General features: G+C 58.0%; 2 protein-coding genes across 2 annotated transcripts in view; both read right to left on the bottom strand.

The window, feature by feature from the left end:
* Positions 1-1,770: 1,770 nt before the first annotated feature.
* On the bottom strand, positions 1,771-3,874 carry LOC104384838 (prolactin-releasing peptide receptor-like). The gene is made up of 2 exons (XM_009993215.1): positions 3,472-3,874; positions 1,771-2,404 (listed from the first exon to the last, which is right to left on the bottom strand). The coding sequence occupies exons 1-2, from the start codon at positions 3,870-3,872 to the stop codon at positions 1,777-1,779; spliced, it is 1,029 nt and encodes a 342-aa protein (XP_009991517.1). The 5' UTR covers positions 3,873-3,874; the 3' UTR covers positions 1,771-1,776.
* Positions 3,875-7,869: 3,995 nt separating this feature from the next.
* The window catches only part of ADRB3 (adrenoceptor beta 3), a gene marked incomplete at its 5' end in the record, with an annotated part of 5,037 nt that continues 747 nt past the window's right edge, over positions 7,870-12,159 (bottom strand). Inside the window, 3 exons of the mRNA XM_009993254.1 lie at positions 7,870-7,955; positions 8,234-8,327; positions 8,408-8,525. Coding sequence (XP_009991556.1) covers positions 7,870-7,955; positions 8,234-8,327; positions 8,408-8,525 — 298 coding nt within the window. The remainder of the gene's footprint in view (positions 7,956-8,233; positions 8,328-8,407; positions 8,526-12,159) is intronic.

A 12,159-nucleotide genomic window follows, 5' to 3' on the forward strand; every position in this document is an offset into this window, starting at 1 on the left:
GGGAGGGGCGGGGACAGCGGCCACAGGTGCGTGCAGGTGTACCTACAGGAGTACAGGTGTGTACAGGTGTATGTACAGGTGCGTGCAGTTGTACAGGTGTGTACCTGTGTATGTACAGGTGTGCGCAGGTGTACCTACAGGTGTGTGCAGGTGTACCTACAGGCGTGTACCTGTGTATGTACAGGTGTGTGCAGGTGTAGAAGTATGTACAGGTGTGTGCAGGTGTACCTACAGGCGTGTACCTGTGTATGTACAGGTGTGTGCAGGTGTACCTTCAGGTGTGTGCAGATGTACCTTCAGGTGTACACGTGTGTACATGTGTATGCACAGGTGTGTGCGGGTGTATGTACAGAGGTGTACGTACAGGTGTGTGTAGGTGTACCTACAGGAGTACAGGTGTGTACAGGTGTATGTACAGGTGCGTGCAGTTGTACAGGTGTGTACCTGTGTATGTACAGGTGTGCGCAGGTGTACCTACAGGTGTGTGCAGGTGTACCTACAGGTGTGTACCTGTGTATGTACAGGTGTGTGCAGGTGTAGAAGTATGTACAGGTGTGTGCAGGTGTACCTACAGGTGTGTGAAGATAGGAATACAGGTGTGTACAGGTGTATGTACAGGTGTGTGCAGGTGTACAGGTCTGTGTACAGGTGTGTGCAGGTGTACCTTCAGGTGTGTGCAGATGTACCTTCAGGTGTACACGTGTGTACATGTGTATGCACAGGTGTGTGCGGGTGTATGTACAGAGGTGTACGTACAGGTGTGTGTAGGTGTACCTTCAGGTGTGTGCAGGTGTACCTTCAGGTGTACAGGTGTGTACATAGGTGTGTACAAGTGTATGTACATGTGTGTGCGGGTGTATGTACAGAGGTGTACGTACAGGTGTGTGTAGGTGTACCTACAGGCGTAGGTACACACAGCACAGGAGTACAGGTGTACAGGTGTATGTACAGGTGTGTGCAGGTGTACATTCAGGTGTGTGCAGGTGTACCTACAGGTGTACAGGTGTGTACATGTGTATGTACAGGTGTGGGTGGGTGTATGTACAGAGGTGTATGTACAGGTGTGTTTAGGTGTACCTACAGGAGTACAGGTGTGTACAGGTGTACCTTCAGGTGTGTGCAGGTGTACATTCAGGTGTGTGCAGGTGTACCTACAGGTGTACAGGTGTGTACATGTGTATGTACAGGTGTGGGTGGGTGTATGTACAGAGGTGTATGTACAGGTGTGTTTAGGTGTACCTACAGGAGTACAGGTGTGTACAGGTGTCGCGCGCCGGCGCTTCCCCGAACCCAACCTCGCAGAGCTGCCATTTCCCTCAGCCAGCAGGCAGTTCAGGGAGCTGTGGGACTCGTTTAATGAAGCAGGTACCTGTTCCCAGCCAGGGCCCAGCCGAGCGCTCCTCACCTCTTCCCCGTGGGCCCATTTCCTTCGTTAATTCACAATAACGACCCAGCGCAGGGCTGGGCGCTGCATCCTCCCGGAGCTCTGCTCCCCCTCCCACCCCATCCCATCCCAGGTGTGCAGCTGGGGATCACTGCAGTGACTCTGGAGAGAAAAGCTGTAACAAATGCGTTTTTGCTCCTGTCCTGGAGGCGACAGGAGCTCGGGGAGCAGAGCGGAGCACCCCGAGGCAGGGCAGGCCCGGGGCAGGTGCTGCAGGTGCCGCAAACCCGCGGGGCTCCGTGTGCCTCCCGTCCCGCAGCATCTCCCAGCGGCAAGGAAAGCTCAGGGTGATGCGCACGGACACGGGGGGCCTGGGGGGCAGGACCCCAGCCTCAGAGCGCGGCGGCCCCGCAGTTCTTGGTGGGGAGGACCCTCCTCTTGCAGGAGAACATCCTGCGGAGCTCGCCGCGGAAGCGGTCGTGCAGCCAGGCGTACAGGAAGGGGTTGCAGCAGGAGGAGCTCATGGCGAACCAGTGGCAGAGCAGCTGGATCAGGAGGAAGTAGTGCTTGTTGATGAGGTTGATGTCGATGTCCCGGATGATGTTGAAGACGTGGATGGGGAGCCAGCAGACCCCGAAAGCTGCCACCACCAGCACGATGAGGCGGAAGATCTTCCTCTTCCTCAGGCGGTCAAACTCAGCTTGGCTCTGCGTGGGGTGTCCGGGCACCACCCGGTTCCTCAGCCTCACTGAGATGCAGATGTAGGAGAGGGAGACGGCGGAGAGGGGCAGGATGTAGGTGACGATCAGGGTGCCGTAGGCGTAGGCCAGGCGCTGCGCCTCCTGCTCCATCCAGAACTCCTCGCAGATGGCAAAGCCCTCCTGCCGAAACTCCACGTGGTAGGTGTGGGCGATGGCGGGGGCCACCAGCCCGCAGGACAGCAGCCAGATGCCCCCCACCACCAAGATGCAGCTGGTGACCGAGAGGCGCTTCTTCAGGGGGTGCACGGTGGCGTGGTACCTGTGGGGAGAGACGTGGCAGAGCCCAGGGCAAGGGCTGGCTGGGCTGTGGTTCCACTTTGTGCGGCTCTTTCGGAGAGCAGCAGCTCGGTCCTGGCACAGCCCGTGGCCTGGCATGGTTTGCTCTCAGTGTTGTGACACACAACGTACCACGTCACACTGCAACGTCCAGCTGTGCCATGTGCAGCCTCGTGCCCACGGGCAGCTCAGCCTGTGCTTTGCTCACGGGCTCGTGCTGAAGTCTGAGACCAGCAGAGCCCGGGCATGGCCTCATGCTCCCCCCTTAGGCTAAAATCATCCTTCGGGACAAATTCCAGTGACATTTTATGAACTTGCTGAGGTTGGTACAACCTGGAGAAACAAGCGAATCATTTTCACCCCAAAAAGTGGCTTTGCTGAAGGAACTCAACACCACCAGCACTCCTGGGGACATCCCAAGCCCGTGGGGCAGCACAGCTCCACCAGCAGTCTCAGCTTTCTCAGCTACTCTGCTCAAATCCTCCTTTTTTTTCTTTTGCCCTTCCCCTCACTGTTCTGCCCCATTCTCTGCAGCACAGAGAGGCACTTCCAGTGCTGCTGGCATCACACCAGTCCCCCCAGGGTTCGAAGCCCCTTTCAGGAGATGAGGTCTCCATGGAAACCACCACACAAACCACCACCCCCCCCATGAAGCACACGTGCTGTCCACCCTGGGGCCAGAACGGGATGTGATTTGGGTGCAGGTTTATCCAGCAAAGCATGACAAGCCAGCTGCAAACTCCAGCAAGTCCTTGTGCCAGAGTGCCAGGAGCATGGAGCTGGGTTTCCGTAGAGGTGGCTGCATCCAGGCAGGCAGGAAACCACACATCACCACTTCCCAGTGGAACCCCATGGCCAGCCCAACACTGCCCACTGCTTCCACCAGCCGTGACCAAGCCCTGATGCTAAAGGCTGCAGAGGGACTGCAAAGATCCCCTCCATTTTTCCCTTTTCCAATGTTGAGTATCTGGCACTTAACACCCCGAGCAGAGCAAACAGCAGGTTGAGGGGACCCAGGGGGGGTGACAGACCCCAACACCATCCACTTACCTGTCAACAGCAATGGCCGTGAGCGTGAAGACGGAGACATAGACTGTCATGGGCTGCATCAGGAAAACAAAGTAGCACAAAAACTTCCCAAAAACCCAGCCCTGGGGGTTGAAGGCGTAGGCCAGGGTGAAGGGCACGCAGGTGGCACACATCAGCATGTCAGAGAAGGCCAGGTTCCCAATGAAGAAGTTGGTGACGTTGTGCATCTTCTTGGTCTTGCAGATGACGTAGAGGAGCAGGTAGTTGCCGAAGATGCCCACGAGGACAACCAGGGTGTAGCAGGGGATGATGAGGGGCTTGAAGGACTGGATGAGCTGCACCCCAGTGAACTGTGCACTGGCATTGGGGCCATTCTGCAGGGAGAGCTTGTGGATGGTGGCATTGGCCGTGTCCCCCTCCATGGCTGTGACTGACACCTGAGAACCCCCTCGTTTTGCCCAGCCTCAGCACCCCAGAATCTGTCAGTTGCAGGTTTCAGGCATCCGAGGGACACATCCTTGTTCCTCGTCAGGGCTTTGCTGTGTCTGTGCCCCCCGCAGCTGCACCGACCCTGCTCCACCCCTGGGGAGGCTCCTCAGGATCGTGGCTTTGTCCTGCAGGTTCCTGGGGGGGAAACCAGGCTCAGAAATGAAGTGATGCTGGTGAGCAGCCCTGTGCCAGGAGGGACAGGCAGCCCCGGGCTGGGCTGTGCTGACAGCTCGGGCAGAAAAGGGGAGAAGGAGAAAGGGGCCTGTGGGAATCACTTACCTCAGCCCGGCCTCAGCAACACCTCTTGAAACGGGGTGTTTGCAGCAGCCCCGGGGCAGCTGCTGGCAGAAGGAGAAGGGAAACAGCAGCTGAGCCAGAAAATCGCTCCTAATGTTTCTGGAAATAACGAAGGTCATTAATGGATAAGCAAATAAGGATGCTCTGCTAATTTTGCACTGCCTCAAAGCCTTGTGCGCCTGCAGCTGGTTCTTCATCCCCTAACATGATTACCCAGGGTCTCCTCCAGTGCCAGGGCTGGCAGCCAGGGGCTGGGGGCTGCTCTGGGGGGCTCAGCCACAGTGTTCCCATGGCCACTGGCACAGCAACGCCAGGTGCTCCTGGAATCGGCTGCTGAGGGAATGGGATGGGGTCAAAGAGAAAATTCAGGGGTAAAAATTAGATCTGTCCTGGCAGACAGGTCCCTCCCTTGGGCAGCAAGGTCAGTGCTCCCTGTTGGACCCCCTGTGCAGCCTTCCCTTCCTCCCCCTGAATCATCTCACACCTGCTGCTCTCCCACTTTAATTTCCAGGGCTATTTCCATATATTAGCTCCCACTCTTTACCAGCACAGGATTGCTGCCCTGATTATTATTTCTCTCTATACCAGATGTTATTTCACCCTTCAGCAGCTCCCCCAAAAGCTCCACAGTCCCAATTTGCATTAATTGGGGTTTTTTACTGACTTCCCTGCACCCACCTGCTTCCCCCTGCCCTGTGCAAGGCACCCACCTCACCCAGTGCCTTGGGAGGCAGAAAAGGTGTTTCAGAATAAAGTCCCTCATAGCAAACAGCTGCTGCTGAATCCAAAGCCCTGCAATTGCCTCCCCTCCCAGCCAGCCAGCCCCATGCTGCTCTTTGTTCTGCCTGGGGAGGGATTTTGCCAGCTGAGCATCAGCAGGTGAAACTCCCCCCATAAATAAACTGCCGGGTGCAGGGGGCCCCTCCTGAGACATCCTCAGACCCACGCACCTCCCCAAACCAAGGGCAGCATTTCCAAAGGATGCACCTGCAGCAAAGAATTACATTGTGCCATCCAGCAGCAGTTAAAGGCTGGGCAGGCTCTGGCTTTGGGGGTGCAGAGGGGAGTGGGCCCCCCTAGTAGTCTCCTGCCAGGCCAGGCAGCTCAGCTGTGCCCCCCTTCTGCCAGCACAGAGGGGGATCCGGGCAAAACGATTTCAACTGGGCAAAATATGACTTATTTTATTTTATTGCAGTTAATGCAAGCTTCTAGTGCTTGGCATGGGCATAGAGACAGCAGAAAATGTAAATAATTAAAAGATGTTTGGGGAGATGCCTCCCTTGTCCCCAGACCCAGGCCTCCTCCTGCTCTTTCTGCTCCACACTGGAGATAACTGGGTGCTTATGGACATCAATGGGGTGCTGAGATTTGCTTACTCATGGGTGAACTAATGGGGTGCTCATGCATCGAGTAATTGGCCACTTATGCACAAAATAAACCAACATTCCTGCATTTATTAGTTGGGTGCTCGTGCAAAACAGCAGGAGAGACTGTGGCTGGTGTGAAGCCATCCTGGAGCAGAGAAAAGCACAAACATCTCCACAGAGCCTGGGGGGAGTCCTGGCTCCCTGGGGGGGGGCCTTGTACAGCTCCTTTGGGCTGCGGGTTGTGGGTGTGAACATCTGGAGGGGGTGCACACAGCTGGAGCTCCCCCAGACTGCTCCCAGCCCAGCCAGGCAGGGGTGCTGCCCCACTTGGGGCTGGGACCGTGGTACTGCCCAGGCCAGCACCATCAAGCTTGTCCCCCCGTGCAGTTTGCCCAGGGCCACATCCTGTGCCAGCTGGGCACACTCTTGTTTGTGCCTGTTTTGTCCCCGTGACATTGGGACTCTTACCTGTTCATTACCTGGCAGCTGCCACGGTTCTGCCACAGCCCTGCAGGAGATGCTGCCACACGTGGGGCAAGCGTGTGGCTGCGGGAAGGAGGACAGAGCATTTCCCCAGCACCCACCCCTCCCACCACTGCCTCCAGCCATGGTTCTCTGGGGTCTCATGCTGCCCTGACAGCAAGACCAGACTCCAGCAAGGGGCTGTGGCTCGTGCAGGGTGACACTCCTGTCCCCACACTGGGGAGTTTCTCCATCAGCACTGCAACAGCAGCTGGTGCAGTTTGCTGCCGGGTGCCCCCTTGGCACACTCTGGGGTTGAAGAGGGCACTGTGCAAACCTGCTGGCACTGACCTTAATCCTCTTTTCTTTTCTTTATGGATTTCTTTATAGGGCTTAATGTCTGAATTCAGCTGCTGGACCTCGCCAGGCAGCAGCATTCAGGGGCTTCCCAGCTTCATTCCTGCCTGAGGAATCAGGAGTGATGAATTCCTCAGCCTTTACTCCTGCTTCTGGGCAGAGGGCACCCCTGCCTGCACCCAGCACCCACAGAACCCCCCCAGGATGGGCAGTAGGGGCTGCATCACCCCCCAGATCGTGCAGCACACTCTGGCCCCCGCACCCCTCAGGAAAGGCATCACCACCCTGACCAGCTCTGGGCAGCAGGGAGTCCCAAAGGAGAAAATAAGCCCAAATCACCTGTTTTGACGAGAAACGCAGCAGTCGTGGCTCTGCTCCTCTCTGCAGAAGTATCAAGTGCAGCCGGTGTGCTGGGAGCAAGGTGAGGGCAGGGAAGAGCTGGATGAGTGAATTGCTCGTTGCAGTTTTGCTCTCCCCCCTCTCTCACCCCCAGGGCCTGGGGCTGGCACAGCAGCAGCTTCCTGCTCCCTGTCCCTCAAACCCAGGGAAGGGGCTCAGGGGCCACACTTGCCTTGAAGGACCTGTTGCCAAAAAAAAGCCCCTTCCCGGGGCGCAGCCACCCTGCAGCCCTGTCCCCTTGTGTCCCCTCACACCCCGAGCCCTGGCACAGCCCACGCCGGCCGCTGACGTGTGCCAGGCTGCAGCCCATCAGGGCTGGCTCTGGTGTCACCCAGGCCCATCTCTGGCCTCTCCCAGGCAATTACAGCGTGACGGCAGCAACCTTCCCACCAGCTCGTCTATTTTTGTATTATAAGTGGGGAAAATAAAAAAAAAAAGACCAGTGTGCCCCTTTCCCAGCCCACCCTGCCTGCAGGCTCTGGGCTCCCCTTCAAAGTCCACCTCCCTGCCAGGTAATAGCATGTGCATAATGGATTTGGGCAATTTTCTTTATTAGTATTTTTAATTCTGTTATTTCAGTGACTGCCTGCTCTGGGGGAGCTTTTGGCTGCGTTTCCTGGGCTGCTGTGAAGACAGCAACATGATTTTGCCCTGTGGATTCAGCAAGGCTCCAGACCCCTGGTGAGCAGCACAACCTGAAGCATCAGGGCCATTGTGGAATACATTTTCCTGAGAGGAGGCAGGAAAGGAGGGACAAGACAGAAGACAAGAAGTCTGGCACAGAGCACAGCACAGCCCAACTCCAAGGTGTTTGCACTTTTTTTTATTGTTACTGCAATAGAAGAGGCAAAGAGCATTTCTGGGAGCACGGTAGGAGTGGAGGGGGCAGGGAGAGGAGACAAGGGATGATATCCAAAGCTCAGACAGTTCATGTGCTACTGCAAGGATCCATCCTGTTTGGCACAAGGCACTGGCAGCTCCTGGTGTCCACACCATCATGTCATCTCCATTCCCAGAACTGCTAAGTCTGCCCCAAGCTGCAGCTTTTCTAGGGTGCTCTATCATTATCCTCGTCACTTACATCTTCATCTGAAGGCTCTTCCTCGTGGGCTTTGGTCTTGGCATAAAGTTCCACTGGGGAGGAGATAGAGGGCTGCAGCAGGAGGGGTGGCCTGACCCCCTGAGGGAGGTGAACACCCCCCTGCACACATGAACAGTGATCCCACCCCACACCTGGAGCAGCAGCTTGGCCACCAGCCCTCTCATGACAGACCTGAGAGCCAGCACGGACAGCACTGACCCCCCAAGAGAGGGGAGCAGCCCTGCTGGGGGCACCAGCTGCCACCAAAGTCACTGTGGGAGCCAGGAACATCCCCAGGGCCCCCCAGCCTCCACCCAAGCCCAGCACTCACAGGCGATGAGCTGCCCACTGAGACAGACCGGCCCAGCTCCGCACTGCAGCACGAAGGTGACGGGAGGGAGCAGCTCCAGACCTCTGAGGCTGATCTGCAAAGAGTTGGAGCTCAGAGACCCCTGAGGCCAGCCCAGGGTGACACTGCTGCCCCTCAGCCAGGGGCTGCCCTTACCGTGGGGAGCAGCGAGGCCCGCAGCGCCGCGAGGGGCACTGGTTTGTCTCCACAGGTGTTTTTGGAATCCACGGCCACCATGTGCAGCTCATCCTGGGCCTCAGCCCCCCAGGCAGACCTGCAGAGCCCAGCACAGACCCCGTGGCAGGGGGCTCAGCCAGCAGCCTCCTTGGCAACCCTCACCCTTTTCAGCATGAAAAAGGATCAGGTGCTCCAGGAAGTCATCGTCCTCCTTCACCAGGCAGCTCCGGGTGCCCGTGTCCAGCTGGCAGCCTGCAGGGACACAGCCGGTGCCCCCTGCCCCTCAGGCAGGCTGAAAGCCAAGGGGAGGTTTTCCCCACGCACTTCCCGTGGGAAAGGGGAATTCCTGCCCCATGCACACCCACCCCAGGTGACCACAGGGCACAGCCACTGTCCCCCCACTCGCTCCCTGCAGATCCCACTGCAGCAGCCCAGGGTGGGCAGCTCCGTACCCCACAGGGCAACAACTGGCTGCTTCGACAGCAACACAGAGAAGGGAGAAGAGCTGCTCATCCCCCACAGCAGAGCCAACACCAGCAGCAGAAACCAGCTCCTGGGGAACAAGCACTGGAGAAAACAGCTGCTCTGGAGTAGAAACATAAGGGAAGAAAAGTGACTTTGGAGCACCAAGAGCAAACCCCCCAGTCCCAAAAGCCCAGAGCCAGGACAGCAGTGTGCCCAGCTCATAAGGAGCTGACCCCCAGCCCAGCAGCCTGCACCCAAGGAGAGCAGCACCCAGTGCTGGTGGCTAATAAAGCCCAAGGGGGTGCAGGATGTGAACGCAGTGCAGGTGCTTCTGGAGAGCAGGTGGAACCAATGCACCCAGCACCTCTCATCCCAGCCCCAGGACGCACAGAAAACCAGCCTGAAGGTAGGAGCCACTCCATTTGAGCAAACTTTGTCCTAAAACACAAATCCCAGGCTGGGAGGGAACAGGGATCATCTGGTCCAGCCTCTCTAGCATGGTTTAGATGGGAGTGCCTAGCACCTTGGTTGGAGACAAGAACACCAACCTTGTGAGTGGGACATGACACTCCAGGTCCCCTGTTCCCTGGGACAGGTCCCCTGCACCCTCTGCCCGGGGCCTTTGGGAGGGCTAATGAACAGGGCTGGTGTTGGGCTTTGTCCCCTCAGCTGTCACTGCAGGCACCTGAAGGAGGAGGAGGCCATGGAGGGGCTTGGGGACACGCAGGACCTGCTTGTGCTGAAGCGCCAGGAGGTGGCACTGGGCAGCTCTGCACGGGCTCTGGGGAGGGACACAGTGGTCAGGGCAGCCTGGGATGTCCTAGTGCTCCAGGCATCCTCCTGGCTCCCTGCCTCTCCCAAGCAAATGTTCACAGTGGTACAAAACCCCTGAATTATGGTGGGATGGTGGTGCCAACAGCCCCGGCAGGGGAGATGCTCCCTGAGCCCTGGGCAGCCCCTGGGGAATCACTCCTCTGCTCAGCACAGATTTGAAGGCATTGCAGGGTTTCCAAGGTTTATTTCACACGGAGGGTGGGGGGAGACAAACCAGTACAAAAACTTTACAGTCCCTGGGACATATTTACAACCAGCATTATCCCCACAGTCCCCGTGTGGCAGCCACCTCAGCGGGGCTGTGCTGGCCCTGTCACTGCTCCTCACTGCATCAGCAGCACAGAGGTTTAAAGCAAGAGCTTGACCCCCTGCCCCGCTCCCCACGTACCCAAAGCAGCCTGTGGGGGCCTCGGGGTGGAAACTGCCCTCCCTCCTGCCCCCACTGCTGCTCCACCAGCTTCATCCACCCCCACACCCCCCCAGTTCCTGAATGGCACCAAAGCACAGACATCTGCCCCGGATGAGAGGGAGAAATAGGGAGGAGATTTGACAAGAGTATAATTCACATTTTTTTGCCAGTCCCTCTGCTCAGGGTGCTCCCCTGTGCGTCTTCTTGGCTAAAGGTATCTCTGTGGCTCCTGGGATCACACCCAGCCCTGGGAATGCAGAGGCTGTGGGGAGGGATGGAGCAGAGATCCAGGAAAGGGCTTGTGCCTGCAGGAGCCTCTTCTCTCCTTCCTGATGGGCTGTCTGAAACCTCCCGGGGGTAGAACTTGTCCCCATCTGCACTGGGAGCACAGGCATGTCCTGCAGGCTGCGCTGCCTCTTGGCAAGCTGCTCTGGAGCTTTTTCCCAGCTGGCTCCAGCTCTCCAGCACCAACAGCACGGAGGAGCCGACTCCTCAGGCCCTGCAGTGACCACAAGTGCTCCTCTCTGGGTTGGTGTGTGCTCTGAAGGGTCCCTTCAGCACCGTTGTCCCTAGTGCCTCTCCTCTGTCCCCTTTGCCATGCTCAGCCCTGCAAGAAGAGGGGTGGGATGTGACACAGCATCACCCACCTGGCTCAACCCTTCAGCTGCACAGGGACAGGGACCTGAATCCACTGCCCTAGGGGGAAAGGACTCAGTGGGCACAGAGCAGGATTGGATCCAGGACTGGAGCTGGGTGAAAAGCACCCTGCCTGAGGTCTGGAGGTCCAGCAAATGGAGGTTAAAGTGTGCCAGGCAGGGAAGTGCCAGCAGACAGCCGGGCTGGTGCCAGGCTCACGTGCCTGGCCAGAGGCTGCACCCCCAGGGAAGGCAGTGGCCAAGGCGGGCAGAGGAGACGCAGGGGGGCACTCGCTGCTGCCCCGGCTCCTGGCTGCTCCGCCAGATGGAAGGACCCATCCGTGTCTCTCTGCTGGCAAACCTTGAACAGCAGAGCAGAGAGCACGAGGAGCCCAGACATCTCCCAGCGTTTACCCATCCCGTGTTCCCAGGGTGGGTGAATCCTTCCCCAGAACAGGGAACATTTGCTGGTGCCTCTTCCTGCACATCTCTGCCGGCAGCAGCTCTGCCTGTGCCTGCTGGCAGGAACCTCTCCTGCCTCTAGGCATCGGGAGGGCTTTTGGACCAGAGAGGGCAAGTTAAAATCCACAGCAATCAGTTCAAATTTTGTCATCCTACTAAGAACTCAGAGGAGGGAAAACCCACCCTGTAATTTGCAGCAGATGTGAGCCCAGGTAAGGGCACGGGCTGGCAGGGCAGTGCAGTGGCTCAGGTGTCCCTGCCAGCCCATCTCCATCCGCTGATGGCAGCGAGGGGTGGAGGGTGACAAAACCAGCTCCCTTCCCAGAGATACAGTCTGTTGAGGGCAAGGCAACCCACAGAGCCCAGGCTGGCAGCAGCCACCCTCTGCCTGCCCCACTGCAGGGGGGCTCCCCTCTTTTCTTTCTTGAAGAGCAGAAATTGGGAGTGAGGGGAGGAGGGGGGAATCCCAGGGGTTGGGACAACTTTGTGTTCAGCCAGTTTGATTCCCTGTTCACCACCAGTGTGTTCTTTACTGAGAAGAGCAGCCCTGTCCTAGTGGGCTGGGAACTTCCCCAGGAAGGGAAAAAGTGGGATAGGGCTGGGACCTCAGCTCTGCAGCCCATAGGGAGGTCTCGGGTCTTTGGGACTGAAAGGCAGAGGGAAAGGGTTTCCAGACCCCCAGCCCAGCACGTCTCCCATGCACTCCAGGGTCTGCCTGCCCCCCAGCTCTGGGATCTACCTGCCCTGGCCCCTCCATCAACATTCCCCCTGTCCTCCTGGTCACACCCCAGAAGTCCGGTCCCCTGAAGCCCCCTGTGCCAGCGCTTGTGGGTACTTACTCATCAAGCTGTGAGCACAGCGTGGTCTGGGTGCCCTGTGGCTGGGGCTCACCCAGGGGCCGCTGCTGGTGCCCCCTGCCCTGGGAC

This window comes from Chaetura pelagica, unplaced genomic scaffold, assembly GCF_000747805.2.
Source record: "Chaetura pelagica isolate M959 unplaced genomic scaffold, ChaPel_1.0 scaffold302, whole genome shotgun sequence".
NCBI classification, from domain to species: domain Eukaryota; kingdom Metazoa; phylum Chordata; class Aves; order Apodiformes; family Apodidae; genus Chaetura; species Chaetura pelagica.

Coding starts and splice junctions, on each gene's coding strand:
- LOC104384838 (XM_009993215.1), bottom strand. CDS start 3,872: ATGGAGGGGGACACGGCCAATGCCACCATCCACAAGCTCTCCCTGCAG. Junction 2,405..3,471: donor ACGGCCATTGCTGTTGACAG/GTAAGTGGATGG, acceptor CTCTCCCCACAG/GTACCACGCCACCGTGCACC.